Raw genomic sequence first — 14,588 nt, 5'->3', positions numbered from 1 at the left:
AAACGAAGGGAAGAGAGGCTAAGCGAGGCGAGGCGACCGGGGCGGGGTTTCGGCCGAGTGGGCGGGACTTGTCTGGGAGGGCGTGGCTTTGTCTGGCTCTACAGTCGGCTCGCCTCCTTGAGGCGCATGCTCCTCTCCTAGCCCCGCCCCTCCTGTTCCCGGTGATTGGCTTGCTCTTCTTCGCGTCACCTCTAGTGTCATCAGCCGCGGTTCGGGCCCGGTGGCAGTTACCGGGGTAACGGGCGGGGACGCGACGCCGGACCCGGGCAGCGGGGTCGCGCCATGCAGCTGAAGCACGTCCGGACTCTGCTGACCCCGCAGGTGGGAACTGGCGAGGCGGGAAATGCACGCAACTGTTCACACGAGCGGCCGGGGTCAAACCGGCGTCCGAATGGGGCTGCGCGCGAGGGGCCACCAAGCTCTGCTTTCGAGTTGGGAGGATGAAAGGGAAGCCTTGGGGGCAAAGAGAGGCTTGGCGTGAATCCCGCCATAAAACTTTCAGGTGTGGTTCTCTGTGTAAGGGACTGAAACGGGTTCGGTTGTTACACATAATGGGTGATGAGAGGGGTCAGAGTTTCCAGCCTCCCTCTCCTGCGGTGCAAATAAACAAAAGTGTAAATAAATAGAATAAACAAGAACGATTTGAGGAAGAAGCAGTCCAAAACATAATCATCATTGATGTGCTGTTAATAATAATTGCTGCACCGCTACTCTAGACAGATTAGTGCCCCGCTCAGGGCAGTGAATAAAGTCAGTGTTATTATTATAGCACATTGATATGCTGCTGTCCCACCCAAGATGGAAGAACTCAAGTAGGAAAGTCATCAAGTAGTAGGAATAATACTGTTATTTAGAGTATAACACCAAAAAGGAAGAGAGGCTTATTGTGTGGAAGGGTTACACTAGACCTCAAAAGTTTTGTGAGCATTCAGAATGAATTCTGCCCCTTCCCCTCAAAAGAAACAAAATACCTAAAGCCTTTCAGAAAGAAGAGAGAATGAATCCACACTGTCTGATGGGTCAAATGAGCATCAGGTGTCATGTCCCGGTTCTAGGTGAAATCCAGCTAACTGGGTAATAGGGGGGGGTTGATGGGCCACTGTCATGTGTGGTCATTATCCTGCTTTCTTCCAGGAGGGGGCAGCCAAGGTCACGTGCATGTCCTGGGCCCCAAACAATACCAAATTTGCTGTCTGCACTGTGGACAAGGTGGTTCTCCTATATGATGAACATGGCGAGCGGAGGGACAAGTTCTCTACAAAGCCTGCAGATCCTAAGGTAGACTCCATGTTCTTCATGCCTGAGAAGAAATCTTGAGAGCGCGTTCTTCGTTTCCTCTTTGGGCTCACAAAGAAAGTAGCCTTGACTGTGAAGGGCCTGCCCCTTAAAAACATGAGAGATGACTGGGTCTCTCCCAGTAATGAATTTTGAGCCAGATATTAGAGTTTGCACTTGTGGATGTATGGAAAATACATATCCCAGTGGTAATAAACGCAATCCGAATGTATATACAACTAAATGATACTGGAAAGGCTTTAATCACACTAGAGTCATTAGGTCCGGTATTTGAGCTAAGGAGAATTTTGCACTAACATGCTTGGAAACAGGCTGCTCCTTCTAAGGACAGACCCTGGCCAAGGATCCACATGCTTTGGCTGGCCTTGGTATAATTTCTACTTGCTTCTGGGCCAAAATATTACCACTGACTGTCCCTCCCTCTCCAAGGGGGGAGCTCTTGTCGATGCTATTATCCTGAGCTTTGGAGGCATATTCAACGGGCAGTTCAACTACATAGACAAGTGGGGGGGGGCGCGTTGTTCCTGTCATATTTAGTTTCCTCCTACCCCAAGTAGGGAGGGGTCCTTGCTGTGGTGAACAAATTAGTCAATTCCTGCTCTGGTCTCTCGGGCCTGGGTCTATTCTGGGCTTTGTTCGTACTTCGGAGTGGAGCCGGTATTCCTGCTTTTATCCTCACTTCCTCTTTCTCTTTCCAGTATGGCAGGAAAAGCTATGTAGTGAAAGGCATGGTGTTCTCCCCAGATTCCACCAAGATTGCTATTGGGCAAACAGACAACATCATCTTTGTCTACAGGATCGGGGAGGAATGGTAAGGTCTTTTATATGGGGAAGGTAAGAGCATTCCAGAAGCAAATGGCAGGCTGAGTTCCAGCTGCAGGCCTCTGCTGTCTGGCTTGTCATCCATCTAGATCTAACTACAGCCAAAAGACATGTAGGTTCGGTCTTCTCTCTCCATGTAGCAGCGTCAGTCTTTTGAGAGAGCAGGTGGTTCATTCTGTGTTCTCAAAGTTGGGATGTAGCAGATCAGTGATCAAGATCTCTTCTCCTTCCTTTTTTAACTTACTAATTAGCAGCTCCATATGGTAGCTCAAACTATGGGGAAGTCAAGCTGAGGGACAGAATGTTTAACTGTTAAGGAAAAATTTCCTAAAGGTACTGCATTCAGGTTACTTTTCCCAACAACCATTGCCCACATTAACTGAGACACCAAAAATCAGTGATCCATAAAGATAATGAGTTTTATTATAACAAAACCCAGATGCATTGCCATGTTCCGACATATGCATATAAATAGTCACAGCAGAGAGTCATATATACTTTTTTTTACAGCTAATTGCTTACAGAATAAAAGATCAAAGGTTAACACAGGGTTTAAACAAACAATTCTTTGGAAATGCTGTCTTTAGCAATTATGACACCTAATGGGTCTGGATGACAAGACAGTAAATATTTCTTGATATAAACATATCAAAAGGTTTGGTGCCTTCCCTTACAGTTTGGCTGTTACAGACTGCTTTTCCAAGGCTATATTTTGATTAATGGAAAAGAAAATAAGATATGTTCACATTCTTGTAAAGTTACCCTCACTTTCTAACTATGAGACTGCTTAGCTAAGGGAGAATGTTCCCCCCAAATGCATGCAGGCCTGCTTCAATAGCACCCATAATGGATGAAAGATTAAAAATTCCCTAACTTATAAAATAAATAAATAACCCCAGTGGCTTCCTAATATGAGCCCTTTGGGGGTGGGTCTGGTGTGCGGGTGTTGGAGCAGGGCTGGCTTGCCTGCATGGACTTCTGTCTCCTTACGAAGAGCCTGAGCAAGAAGTCCCCCTCACCCTGCTTGTTCTGGGTGGCCTCCCCGTGTCTGCTGGGCTATGAAGGAGCCGTCCTCTGTTTTTGCCTCTCCATCTGGTATTCACATAAGTATTTTCTTGTGTGCTTTTTTGGATACTTTCTTCATTGGCTGTTATAAGAGGGCCAAAAGAACAGGCTGCAGGTGGGACTGAACAATTCTTAAAAGCAAAACAAAGCATGAGCTTGCACAAAAAAATAAATAAATAAATAAAAATAAAAAAATAAAATAAAAGAAACCTTTTCTTTCATGCCATTTCCCTCCCCAAAAGATAGATATTTGTTTTGCTTCTTCCTCAATGCTTTGTCCCCTGAAACTAATAGCAACTTGGAGCAAGGAGAGAGAGAATTAAATTAAGGCTAAAACTTGGGGATAAACAGTTGAGTATACCCCTCTTACCCCATGCAATTTCCACAATCTTCAAGGCAGTTCCATGGAGTTGCTGATGAGTTAAACACACATAGGAGATCCTAGTCACAGATCTCCCATATTGTACCTAGTTTGTAGCCTGGGTAGTTCAGTCAGGCCCCATATAGGTGCTTTTCTGTTAGCAGCTGCTCCATAACAGCTCCCTTGCCGTAGGCAGGGAGAAGGGACAAGCTGATCTTGATCAGTATTGTATCATTCAGTGGGAATCCCCATAGAAACTCTCCTGGAGGCCTGTGGTGACAGTAGTCTTTTTTCCTGTTGTGCAGGGGTGACAAGAAGGTAATCTGCAACAAATTCATTCAGACGGTAAGACCTTCCTGTAAGAGCTGATGGCTTTTGCTTTGCTGTGATGTCTGCATCCTCTTAGAACCTAGTATTCTGCTGTCTGCTAGCCCTCATGTTTCTCTATAAATAAGAGGTAGCATTCTGGCAGAGGGCAGGTGGATGTCTGTTTTTTAAAAAAAATCTTCCTAAGAGCGTTTGCAATATTCAGATGGGAGGGAAGGGGAAACTTGGCACTGAGCAAAGCAAAGTCACAGAACATGAGTTGGGCAGTCTCACTCACCCTGGCTGTTGTATCCTTTTGAGGGGATGTGGGGATAAGGGTCACAACAAGACTCCAGTCCTCAGAGAGAACAATGGTTTTTGAGCGCTGTCAGAGACCTGGCTACATCTTGGAGCTTTCTCTCCCCCAGTCAGATTAAACCATGCGCCTGACTGCCTGTTCTTCTTCCCTTCTCCAACAGAGTGCTGTGACTTGTTTGCTGTGGCCAGAGGAGAACACCATTGTCTTTGGGCTCGTTGAGGGCAAGGTAGGGAAGGTCTGAAGTGGCTGTCCACTTCTGGTGCAGAGGCAGGTGCTGGGGAAGAGCCCGCTTAAATTATTACACCAAGTGGTCTGTCTTACCTGGCTGGTGCACTAAGGCTCTCCTTGGACCAGAAGTGCCTTCTTTCCTGCCCTCACAGCTGACGAATTGACCAGATTTTTGTCTCCTAAAGGTTCGTCTAGCTAACACCAAGTCCAGCAAGTCATCCACTATTTACGCCACAGGCTCCTACGTGGTATCATTGGCCTCCAAGTGAGTGTGAGACAAGGGAGGAGAGAATCCCAGTTTACCACCATCTCTTTGGCCACCCCAGGAATGGCAAGCTCTGTTTTTTACCCCATCGACTTTCTAGCAGTGTAACACTGGTCTTAACGTGTCTTTTTTGCTGTACCCTATCCAATCTAGACTCCTAGGGTACTGAGCAATAGTAGCCCACTCTTTTACTCCTCTCCCCTCTTCTCCCCATCTACCAGTAGCCCATCCCAGCTGGAAGGCTGTGAAGATGAGACCTTCTAGGTCTCTCTTCTGATAATGTCTTGTATGCTTTTGCAGCCCCTCAGGGAAAGGAATCTTGTCTGGCCATGCAGATGGAGAGATTGTGCGCTACTTCTTTGACAATGAAGGCTCTGGGGAGTCCCAGGTATGGCCAGGTTCTTTCTTCTAAGCATCTCCTCTCTCCAGTCCAAGTTAGACCTACAAAACGGGGGGTTTGTGACATTCTGGGTCTTTCCAAAGGGGTAGCCATTAGAAAATGTTGGCATGAAGTTTGCTTCCATTCCTGGGAGTCACAATTTCCTAATGCTAAATGGAGTTTCTGGGGAACAGTGATTCTTTCTGTTGGCAAATGCATCAGTTGTGTGTGGTGCATGAGCTCTGGAGAAGCACCTCTTACCTGGAGCCTATCAGCTCCCTGACCTAAATGACAGTGTCCTGCCTGTTCCTTATGTGCTTAAGTTTGTGCCTGGTGGCAGGGGGGTGGGGTGGGGAGTTATATTCACAGCAAAAAAGTTGTGTCTCAAGTATAGCAAGCCCCCTGAACGGTTTGCTGCTGATCTCAAGCGCATGGCTTCAATACTACAGAACAATTTAGGTTTTTTCCACTACAGTTAAGAGTGGGAAGGAAGTCATAGTCCACAGCAAGTTTGTAGCATTTTTTTTTAATTACAGAGGGGGCAGTTACTGCTCTGGTTATAATAAACCCAGAGGGCACACAGTCAATAAGGGGACTGGGTAGAGAGTAAGAATGTGAGTCCTTCCAAGCTTTTCTGGTTTGTGGCATCACCTACAGCCATTTAACCACAAATCCCTACATGGAGCCCCAAATGAAATCGGACCATGGATGCTTCCCAGCAGAAAGCAAGCTCCCCGTTGTGCTTGCAATTTGTGTTTCTTGTGCATCCTATGCCAGAGAACATTATTGTGAGGGAGAAGAACTCTTGTTTGGAAATACTTACTGACACAGGCAGCGGGGGGGGGGGGGAGGAATTGGCACTGTTTTGTGTCTGCCACTGGGCATTTACAAAGTCCTCTGACGCCCTTCCTGACACAGATTTCATCTGCTTGCAGTATGAGATCAGAGTAGCTCCCAACAGAGATCAGAGTAGTTCCTTGGTCTCCCCTTTGGGAGCAGGAACAGTTCTATCTCCTGGCTGTTTTGTGTAGTCAAGAGGGTCAACAGCATAATGCTGCTTTTTGCCCAAAATGAAGTTATTCCATAGCATGAGACTTGTGTGGAGCAAATGTTCATTTGGAGAGACGTTTGGCACAACCTTGGCAGGCTGCTGTACAGCTCGGTCCCTGCCTCTCACCCCATTCTCATCTCTGGGTTTTTTTCCACAGGGCAAGTTGGTGAAGCATCCCTGTCCTCCTTATGCTTTGGCATGGGCATCCAACAGCATCGTGGTTGCTGGCTGTGACAAGAAGATTGTGGCCTATGGGAAGGAGGGCCATGTGATCCAGACCTTTGATTACAGCCGGGACTCTTCAGAAAAAGAGTTCATGGTAGCAGCTGCCAGCCCTGGGGGACAATCTGTAGTAATTGGCAGCTTTGACAGGTGTGGTTCTGGTGGTTGCTCTTTCGAGTAATCCTGCCCCCCGCTTTCCCCCTTGGCTATTCACTGCCCCCGTCTGTTCCTGCAGGCTCAGGGTGCTGAACTGGAGTCCCCGTCGGAGTGCCTGGGAGGAAGCCAAACCCAAGGAGATCCCTCACCTGTACACAATCACAGCCTTGGCGTGGAAACGGGATGGCTCACGGCTCTGTGCGGTGTGTATGACATTTACACGGCCCCGTTTTGTGTCTTGATTGTGCCTGGTTTGTGTCCCGCCCCCTTCCAAGACCTTCCATTCCATTCATGTGACCAAGGAGCAGGCTGGCAGCTTGAAGGCTGGACAGGAGCTGCTGAAGAGATGGGAGGTCTGGCCTGATGCCTTCTTGCGCTTTCCTTGCTCCCACAGGGCACCCTCTGTGGTGGGGTGGAGCAGTTTGACTGTTGTCTTCGCAGAACTATTTACAAGAACAAGTTTGAGATGACATACGTGGGACCCAGCCAGGTAGGTATGATTTGGGGTGCAAGAATGGCTGGGGCCTTCAGAGCACCTGATTGCAGCCAAGGGCAGTGATGACTGTAGATGGAGCGGGGAGGGAAGTTTGCCTGGGACATGAGGACCTTCCTGAGGCTTCTTCAAAGCACAGTGTCCTTGATGAAGAAATGAAAAAAAAAATGAAATAGAGTGGGACATTGCAAAAGATATTGTGGAGTAAGCAATCATAAAGCAAAAACAGTAAGCAATCATATAGCAACAGCTAGCTATTGGCAAGAACAAGCAGGCTCCCCAAGAGGGAGCTGCCCAGGACTGGGTTTGAGCTTTCTGTGAACCCAGATTTGCAGAAAATTCCAAGGGTGGGGGAAGAGGACCCTCCTGAAGGAGGGGAATCCAAAGGGCAGAATGGGATTTCCCTCACTTTCTCAGGCTCTGTTCATGTGTAACGCCAATTACAAAAACATTAGAGAAGAACAGCAACATACAACGAATCACAGAAATTAGCAGAATAAAATGTCTGTAGATGAGAGAGTTGTTGAGTAGCTGTTAGGTAAACAGATAGCAACAGATGTAGCAATTGAATTCTTATGTGAAAAAGAAACCTAAAAAGTCAACAGCAACTGCGTGGACGAAATTTTTTTTAACCTGGCATCAAATTTGGCATCTGGAGGAAGTTTATGGGGATGGCACCACGGCAGAGAAGGGCCTTCCCTTAGTGGTCACCTCCTTCACCTCCTGGAGAAGGGCTTCTGATGAGGACCTTAGTTATTGGGCAAACTTTTAAGGAAGCTGACAGTCCTTTAGTAAACTAGCCCAGTTTGAGAGCATTTAGGACCCTTCCTGTTTTGTAATCAAGCTTGGTTCAGGGCCTGTGGGTCAGGCAGGGCTGTAAAAGGCTGGTAAGATCTTCCTGCCCAAATTGCTAAACAGGCTTCTCCTGCAAGTCACCATCTGTGCGCCATTTGGGGTGGATGGGGGGAAGCATGCTTACGCTTATAGCCTGGCAGCGACCAGCAGTGATGTACTCTCTTCAAACATCTCCCAGGTCATTGTGAAGAATCTGTCCACGGGAGTACGAGTGGTCTTGAAATCCCAGTATGGCTATGAAATCGATGAGGTGAAAATCTTGGGGAAGGACCGCTACGTTGTAGCCCACACCTCGGACACCCTGATTCTGGGGGACCTCACTACCAACAAGCTTAGCGAGGTACTGCAAAACAGCACAGGGTGCAGCTGGCTGATGCGGCACACAGGGTTGTAAGGCAGTGCCTGTGTGTGCCAAGGTTCAGATCTGTGAGCACAGTGTGACCAGACCACAGTAGCCATCCCAAGTCCTAGATCTGTGCAGAAGCTCTCTGTATGATGCATCCTTCTGATAGTGTTCTTTCCCCTTGGCACTCGCCCAGGGGTTCCTGCCTCTCTCTTCCCAGGCCTCCCACACTGAACTGCTGCAGAAGAGGCAGCCTTTCTTTAGCTGCACTTCAGAACCTCCAGAGGCTCTGCTGGGAGTCCGTTCTCTCTGGTTCTGCTCTTCTTCAGCCCTTCCCTCAATTTGCCTGTTCTGATCAGCCGATGTGTTCATTCACACTGTGGCCCCCAGGCTTTCCAAGTGGGAGGGGATGCTCATACCTCTCCCTCTCAGCCTATCACAGTTCAGTGTTGCCCAGAACAGTCTTAGATTCTTTCCTATGGAACTGTTTCTGATTCCAGGATTGGGAAGATTGGATTGTGTTGGGCACAGTTTTGTGGGGCTCAGCCCAAACATACAGATCACATGAAGGAAGCTACTGAGTTCCTCTGCTCTGACTAGCAGCTGCGCCCCAAGGTGCCAGCATAGGTTTTGTCCTGCTGTGCTCCCCTTTTACATGGAAGTTCCAGCGATTTAAACCACGCACCTTCTGTAAGAATAGCACAGCCCCTTCTAAAAGTGGCTACCTGCTAGATGACCAGCCAGCCGCTTGCTTTGTGGAGGTGCAGTGCTCAGTTTGGGGAATTGTGTACAATACAGATCTCCAGAATGTGTTTGAGCAGCATGTGAATGGGAAGCACCAAACTGTGCAGTGTGAGAAGATTGCCTGGCTGTGCCACAGGGTATTCTGTCACTAAGCAAACTGGGAGTACAGCAAGCTTGGAGCGGCTGCGTTTAAGCTCATGTGTCCTACCCATTTTTAATTTTTTTGCAGGTGGCCTGGCAAGGGTCTGGCGGGAATGAGAAGTTTTTCTTTGACAATGAAAATGTAAGTTGGGCTCAGAAGGAGCAGCCCTGGGAATGTGTGTCCAGCCTGCTGCAGTATGTGGAACAGCAGTCCTCTTCATCTTGCCCAACTTTGCCTCTGGGAACAGAAGGGGCTTTTATTTATTAGCATCCTTTCTGCCAGGAAAGCAACAGTGTCAGGCAGTGAGGGCCAGAGGGATGTGTCTGCACCACGAGGCCCTTGGTGCAGTGCAGCAGAAATATAGAAAGCCTTGGGCATCGAAAGCAGACTCCCTGCCTCTCTCTCTCTTCCCCCTGCCCCCTCCCCCATGGCTGCTGCAATCCAAGCAGCAACACCTTCTCAGTCTGTCCCCTTGCTGTAGGTCTGCATGATCTTCAATGCAGGAGAATTAACTCTGGTGGAATACGGCAGCAACAAGATCCTGGGCTCTGAGCGCACAGAGTTTATGAACCCCCATCTCATCAGGTGAGCAAAAAAGTCCTTTTTCTCTTATTGGACCCTCCGCAGGGAGAAAGGTAGCTGGGACCTTGTCCTACCCTAATTTTTATCTCTTCTTCGTCCCAGTGTCCGCATCAATGAAAGGAGGCAGCGGGGTACAGATGAGAACAAGCGGCTGGCCTATCTGGTTGACATTAAGACGATAGCAGCTGGTGGGTGAGGCCCCTTCCTTCACTTCTACCCCTCACCCCTCCATCTTAGCTCCTGAGCCACATGGCTTTTCTTTGCCTTCCCCAGTTGACCTTGTAGGTGGCTATAATATCGGCACCATCAGCCATGACAGCAAGATTGACTGGCTGGAGCTGAATGAGACGGGTCAAAAGTTGCTGTTCCGGGACAAGAAGATGAGGGTAAGGCCCAGGGGAAGAGGCAGGGGTGAGATACGGGCATGAGGGAGGCAGGAAGGGCATGCCTCCCCTTCTCAAGCACTCCCATCATTCTTTCCTCCTGCCTCCAGCTACAGCTGTACGACATTGAGCGTGCCACCAAGACCACCATCCTGAGCTACTGCTCTTATGTGCAGTGGGTCCCAGGGAGTGACGTGGTGGTGGCCCAGAACCGAAACAGCCTCTGCATATGGTATAACATTGACACCCCAGAGCGGGTGACCATGTTCCCTGTGAAGGTAAGAATCTTCCGTCTAGTGGAGGTTTTTGTGGCTGCCACTAGGCTACCTATGTCAAGTGCCTGGACTTCAGCTTGGTGCCACATTAGTGTCTTACCCCCCTGGCTGATTAAGGGGAGTTTGGCGAAGAAGCTAGGCATCCCTCAGCCAGTAGACGGGAAATCCAGGTGGGGTTCACAGGTCTTGAGGGCTGAGTCATCCTAGGCCCTCCCGTACTTGCATGGTGGGTGAAGGACAAAACTAAATTAAAGGTTTTGGCTTCTGGCAGGGTGACGTTGTGGACCTAGAAAGAAATAGTGGAAAGACTGAGGTGATTGTGACCGAGGGGGTGAACACCGTGTCTTACATCCTGGATGAAGGGCTAATAGAGTTTGGTACAGCAATTGATGATGGTGATTACCACAGGTAAGGGAGGAAGAAGTAGGACAAGCACGTGTTCCTCAGTGGGAGGCTGAGGAAGGAACCACCAACCATCTTGCAGATCTTTATCAGTTCCTGCAAGTGAGGCCCTGAGGAAATCCCACAGAGTCCTTCTCTTTCAGACAGGCCAAAGCTTTATAGGAACCTCCCCTTCAGTCCTGTACCCTGCCTTGTGAGGGGTCATGATCTCCATCTTCTTTTGCTTTTTCTGCCAGGGCCGTTGCCTTCCTAGAGACACAGAATATGTCCACAGAGACAGAGGCTATGTGGAAGACGCTGAGCCGGCTGGCACTGGAGGCCAAGCAGCTGCACATTGCAGAAAGGTATGTTTGGGGAGGGTGGGTTTGACTAGTCCGACGAGACATCTAATGTCCCTTTGTACCCCAAAAGATTGAGCTTTATTAAATCTGATGGCGAGCTCTTAATGTCACATGTATTTCAGACCTCTAATAACTGCCTCTGCTTGTGAGCAAGCTGGCCTGTGGTGCCTCAGCCATTCCTGCTCTCTCCACAGGTGTTTTGCTGCTCTTGGGCACGTGTCCAAGGCCCAGTTCCTCCATGAGACCAATGAGATTGCAGACCAGGTGGCCAAAGAATACGTGAGTGGGGCGAAGGCCTGTGTCTGCCCTCTTCTATTTGTTCCCTTGCATGTAGATCTCCTTCCCCTCCTCTAATGATACCAGGAAGGGAGCCGCAGCTGCATCCACATTCTTCCTCGGGCTTTGGACCACAGTCTGTCTGAGCAGCTGTTCTACTCAGGGTGGCAACTACTTTGTAGCCATTGAGAGCCCTGCTCTTGTAACAGGTCAGATAGGGAGGAAGGCATCCATTATTCTGCTTCACGCTTCCACAAGCAGGGAGCCCCTGGCTACTCCCTGTCTCACTGGAGTCTGTCCCATTTCCTTTTAGGGAGGGGACGGTACAGATTATTACCAGGTACGGGTCCGCCTGGCCATGCTGGAGAAGAACTACAAGCTGGCGGAGATGATCTTACTTGAGCAGGTGAGACTGGGCACTGAGTTCCCTCACGGCCAACCAATCCCACCGTGTATGTTGCTGATACCCCTGAGTCTCTCCCCACCCCAATACTGTTTACCGTCATTTAGAATGCCGTGGAGGAAGCCATGGAGATGTACCAAGAACTGCACATGTGGGACGAATGCATCGCTGTGGCCGAGGCAAAAGTAAGATGGGGCTGGGAGTAGGAGGGTTTGCCTGGTCAGGCTCCATTGGTGGAGACTGACTCTTTGTCCCAGAGCTTGCAAGGGTGGCGGATCATTCTAGCTGTATCCACTGTGTGGCTTTCTTCCCCTTTCCTAGGGCCATCCTTCCCTGGAGAAACTGCGCCGAGGATATTACGACTGGCTGCTGCAAACACAGCAGGAAGAGCGGGCCGCAGAGGTACAGGAAAGCCAAGGGGATCTGCAGGCATCTGTTGGCCTCTACTTGAAGGCGGGGCTACCAGCAAAAGCGGCACGGTTGGTCATGGGCCGAGACGAATTGCTGGGCAACACCGACCTTGTCAACCGCATTGCCTCAGCTCTTATCCGGGGGGAGCTCTTTGAGCAGGTGAGGCTTCTGATAGAGATGGAACTGGAAGTGCCAGGGGTTGGGGAGCAATGCACCAGAAGGAACTACAGGGCAATGTCAACCTCATCATCTGCGTTGCCACAGTTGTTATCTGGGGGGGGGCTCACATAGATGGGGGTGCCCCCTGGTTCTGGCATCAGGCCTCCCTTTCAGCTTCATTGGTGTTAGCCTCCATTACCCATTTCAGCTCCGTTTTCCTGGGAACTGCAGCTAGCAGTCACGGGACTTCTGAGTTCTCTGTTTGCAATTTAATAGGATTGCCAAATTGCCAGCATATCCAGAGTTTATGTCATTTCTGGCTAATGCAGAACAGGTTGGTGATGAGAGTCAGGTGGGGAGCAGAAAATACCAAACACAGAAAGAAAATGGAGTCTCAGTAGCCTCTCCTTGGAGTTCTTTTTCAAGAGACTAGGAGCGTGCAGTTGTTGAAAAGGATTCAATATTTCTCGTACTTCCTTCAAAACTTTTTTAGAAACAGTGCAAAACAAAACCAAGGGAAACCTATCTTTAAAAAGAATGTGGGTGGAAGAAGCCCCAAAGGCTCCTCTCCAACTCCAATCCCCCCTAGCAAAAATATAAAACACAGAGAAACTTGAAATATTATTTTAAATCAAACCAGTCTGGGCACAGAGCATGGAGCAGGCCTTCCCAGGCAGGCAGCAGAGTAAATCCAAGGTTCAGACAGACCAGAGCAGCAGCAGCGGCATGATGCCCCTACAAAAAATCTCACCCTGAAATGGAGTCAAGCTGCACCCAGGCCTGCTTTTTATCCTCTTTCCTATGGTCAGAAGGCAGCGGGCTATGAGAGAATCATTGTGATTGGGTAGACAGACATATGATCTGCCTTCATCCCCCCTCCCTCTCATTGCCTGGGAAACCTCTTAAAAGGCGAGGGGAAGTTTGGGATCATTAAAATGCCAGCCCTGGATACTCTCAAATATTTCTGGAAATATTTGGGACCCCTATACCTCTCCAGATACCCGAATATATCGGCAAGTTATTTTTTGGGTATATATGCAGACTGGAAATATCCAAACACACATCCTTACAAGAGGCTGAAAACCTTTAGCTAAGACAAAATTGGGGATCTGATTTTCCATTCTCATTTCTTCTGTTATTCCACTTCTGTTCAAAAGAAAATTGATAGGTTTTAAAAAGATCAAATGCTACACAAATACAAGAATCTTCAAAATCAAACAATAAAACACAAACAAACCCTGTGGAAATAGCAGGGTCCCCAAAGTATCAGTTCTCAGTCACTGGGGTTAAGGAGCCCTCCTCTATCAAAAACTCCTCCCCTATCAAGAAAGGAAAGCCATGTGTATTCAAAAGTGATGTGTCTGATCTCGTCTTGTGTTGGCGGCAGGGGGATGGGTTGCTAAAACTGCCAATGAAATCAAGATAAAATGAAAAGGTTTACAGGAAGATTCTTGATAGACTTCCAGTTATGTGCAGGAGTTCAGCCTCAGTCTTCTCATTTCAAGGGACCGGGCTAGGCTTGTGTAAGAGGCTAATGAAAGAATCCCGTTTCTTCAGCTGGTTTGTAAACCAAGAGAACTGCAGATAGTAATGCAGTCTAGTCCAGATGTTGCCGTTTCTAATTTATTTCGTCTTGCAAGTGAACCTCTCCTCATCCTTTCTGAGTGGGCCTGACTAGTAGCAAGGAACTCAACAGACTAGTTCAGCCCTCAGGGTATCCCATTCTCTGCATACATACCTTTCTCATTCTTCTCACTCGCTCCTAAGAGCTCTAGGGCTGAGGTGGGTACTGATGTGGTTTTTCCAGGTGTGAAGGCCCAAGTGGCACTTGGTGGCACATCAGTGCAGCTGGGGGTGGAGTTATGATTTCCCAGGTGAGGGAACAGTGGCTTGGGATGCAGCAGGGTTCACCTGGACTCTGAGTACCAAAGGGACATATGACAAAAAAACCCTGTGAATCAAGTCACTGCAGACTTGTCTACATTAAAAGAAAGACTTTCACCTGCCTTTGAAAAAGGGCTGGTATTGCACTGTGGTCAGTTTCTCTTGGGAATGGATTTCAGTGATGGGCCCCTCCCTCTATCTGTCTCTCAGGCTGGGGAGCTCTTTGAGAAGACTCGGAACCCCCAGAGGGCGCTAGAGTGTTATCGCAAGGGCACCTCTTTCCTGAAAGGTATGGCACTGGGCAGGGGGGCTTCTCTAAATTTTACCCTCTTTGCACTACCCCATCCCTGTCTGTTCCTTTGTTGAGACCCTTGTTCTGGACCTGATCCAGGCCATAACTGAAAAATTCCGCCCACGTCCAAGGA

The 14,588-nt window shown here is 48.7% G+C and overlaps 1 protein-coding gene across 1 annotated transcript in view; it reads left to right on the top strand.

Annotated features, from left to right (window-relative positions):
• The first annotated feature begins 217 nt into the window (after nt 1-217).
• IFT172 (intraflagellar transport 172) overlaps nt 218-14,588 on the top strand; it is a 29,465-nt gene continuing 15,094 nt past the window's right edge. The window contains exons 1-23 of the mRNA XM_054989469.1: nt 218-321; nt 1,135-1,278; nt 1,995-2,107; nt 3,850-3,889; nt 4,330-4,395; nt 4,583-4,662; nt 4,963-5,050; nt 6,250-6,464; nt 6,550-6,673; nt 6,865-6,960; nt 7,997-8,158; nt 9,135-9,188; nt 9,529-9,632; nt 9,732-9,817; nt 9,903-10,015; nt 10,123-10,290; nt 10,559-10,695; nt 10,926-11,033; nt 11,225-11,309; nt 11,620-11,712; nt 11,817-11,894; nt 12,031-12,279; nt 14,374-14,452. Of these exons, the coding sequence (XP_054845444.1) occupies nt 283-321; nt 1,135-1,278; nt 1,995-2,107; nt 3,850-3,889; nt 4,330-4,395; nt 4,583-4,662; nt 4,963-5,050; nt 6,250-6,464; nt 6,550-6,673; nt 6,865-6,960; nt 7,997-8,158; nt 9,135-9,188; nt 9,529-9,632; nt 9,732-9,817; nt 9,903-10,015; nt 10,123-10,290; nt 10,559-10,695; nt 10,926-11,033; nt 11,225-11,309; nt 11,620-11,712; nt 11,817-11,894; nt 12,031-12,279; nt 14,374-14,452 (2,521 nt within the window). The 5' untranslated portion in view covers nt 218-282. The remainder of the gene's footprint in view (nt 322-1,134; nt 1,279-1,994; nt 2,108-3,849; nt 3,890-4,329; nt 4,396-4,582; nt 4,663-4,962; nt 5,051-6,249; nt 6,465-6,549; nt 6,674-6,864; nt 6,961-7,996; nt 8,159-9,134; nt 9,189-9,528; nt 9,633-9,731; nt 9,818-9,902; nt 10,016-10,122; nt 10,291-10,558; nt 10,696-10,925; nt 11,034-11,224; nt 11,310-11,619; nt 11,713-11,816; nt 11,895-12,030; nt 12,280-14,373; nt 14,453-14,588) is intronic.

Source organism: Eublepharis macularius, chromosome 1, assembly GCF_028583425.1.
Source record: "Eublepharis macularius isolate TG4126 chromosome 1, MPM_Emac_v1.0, whole genome shotgun sequence".
Classification (NCBI taxonomy): domain Eukaryota; kingdom Metazoa; phylum Chordata; class Lepidosauria; order Squamata; family Eublepharidae; genus Eublepharis; species Eublepharis macularius.
Note: the sequence above shows the minus strand (reverse complement) of the source record. Positions and strands in the feature narration are given on the sequence as shown.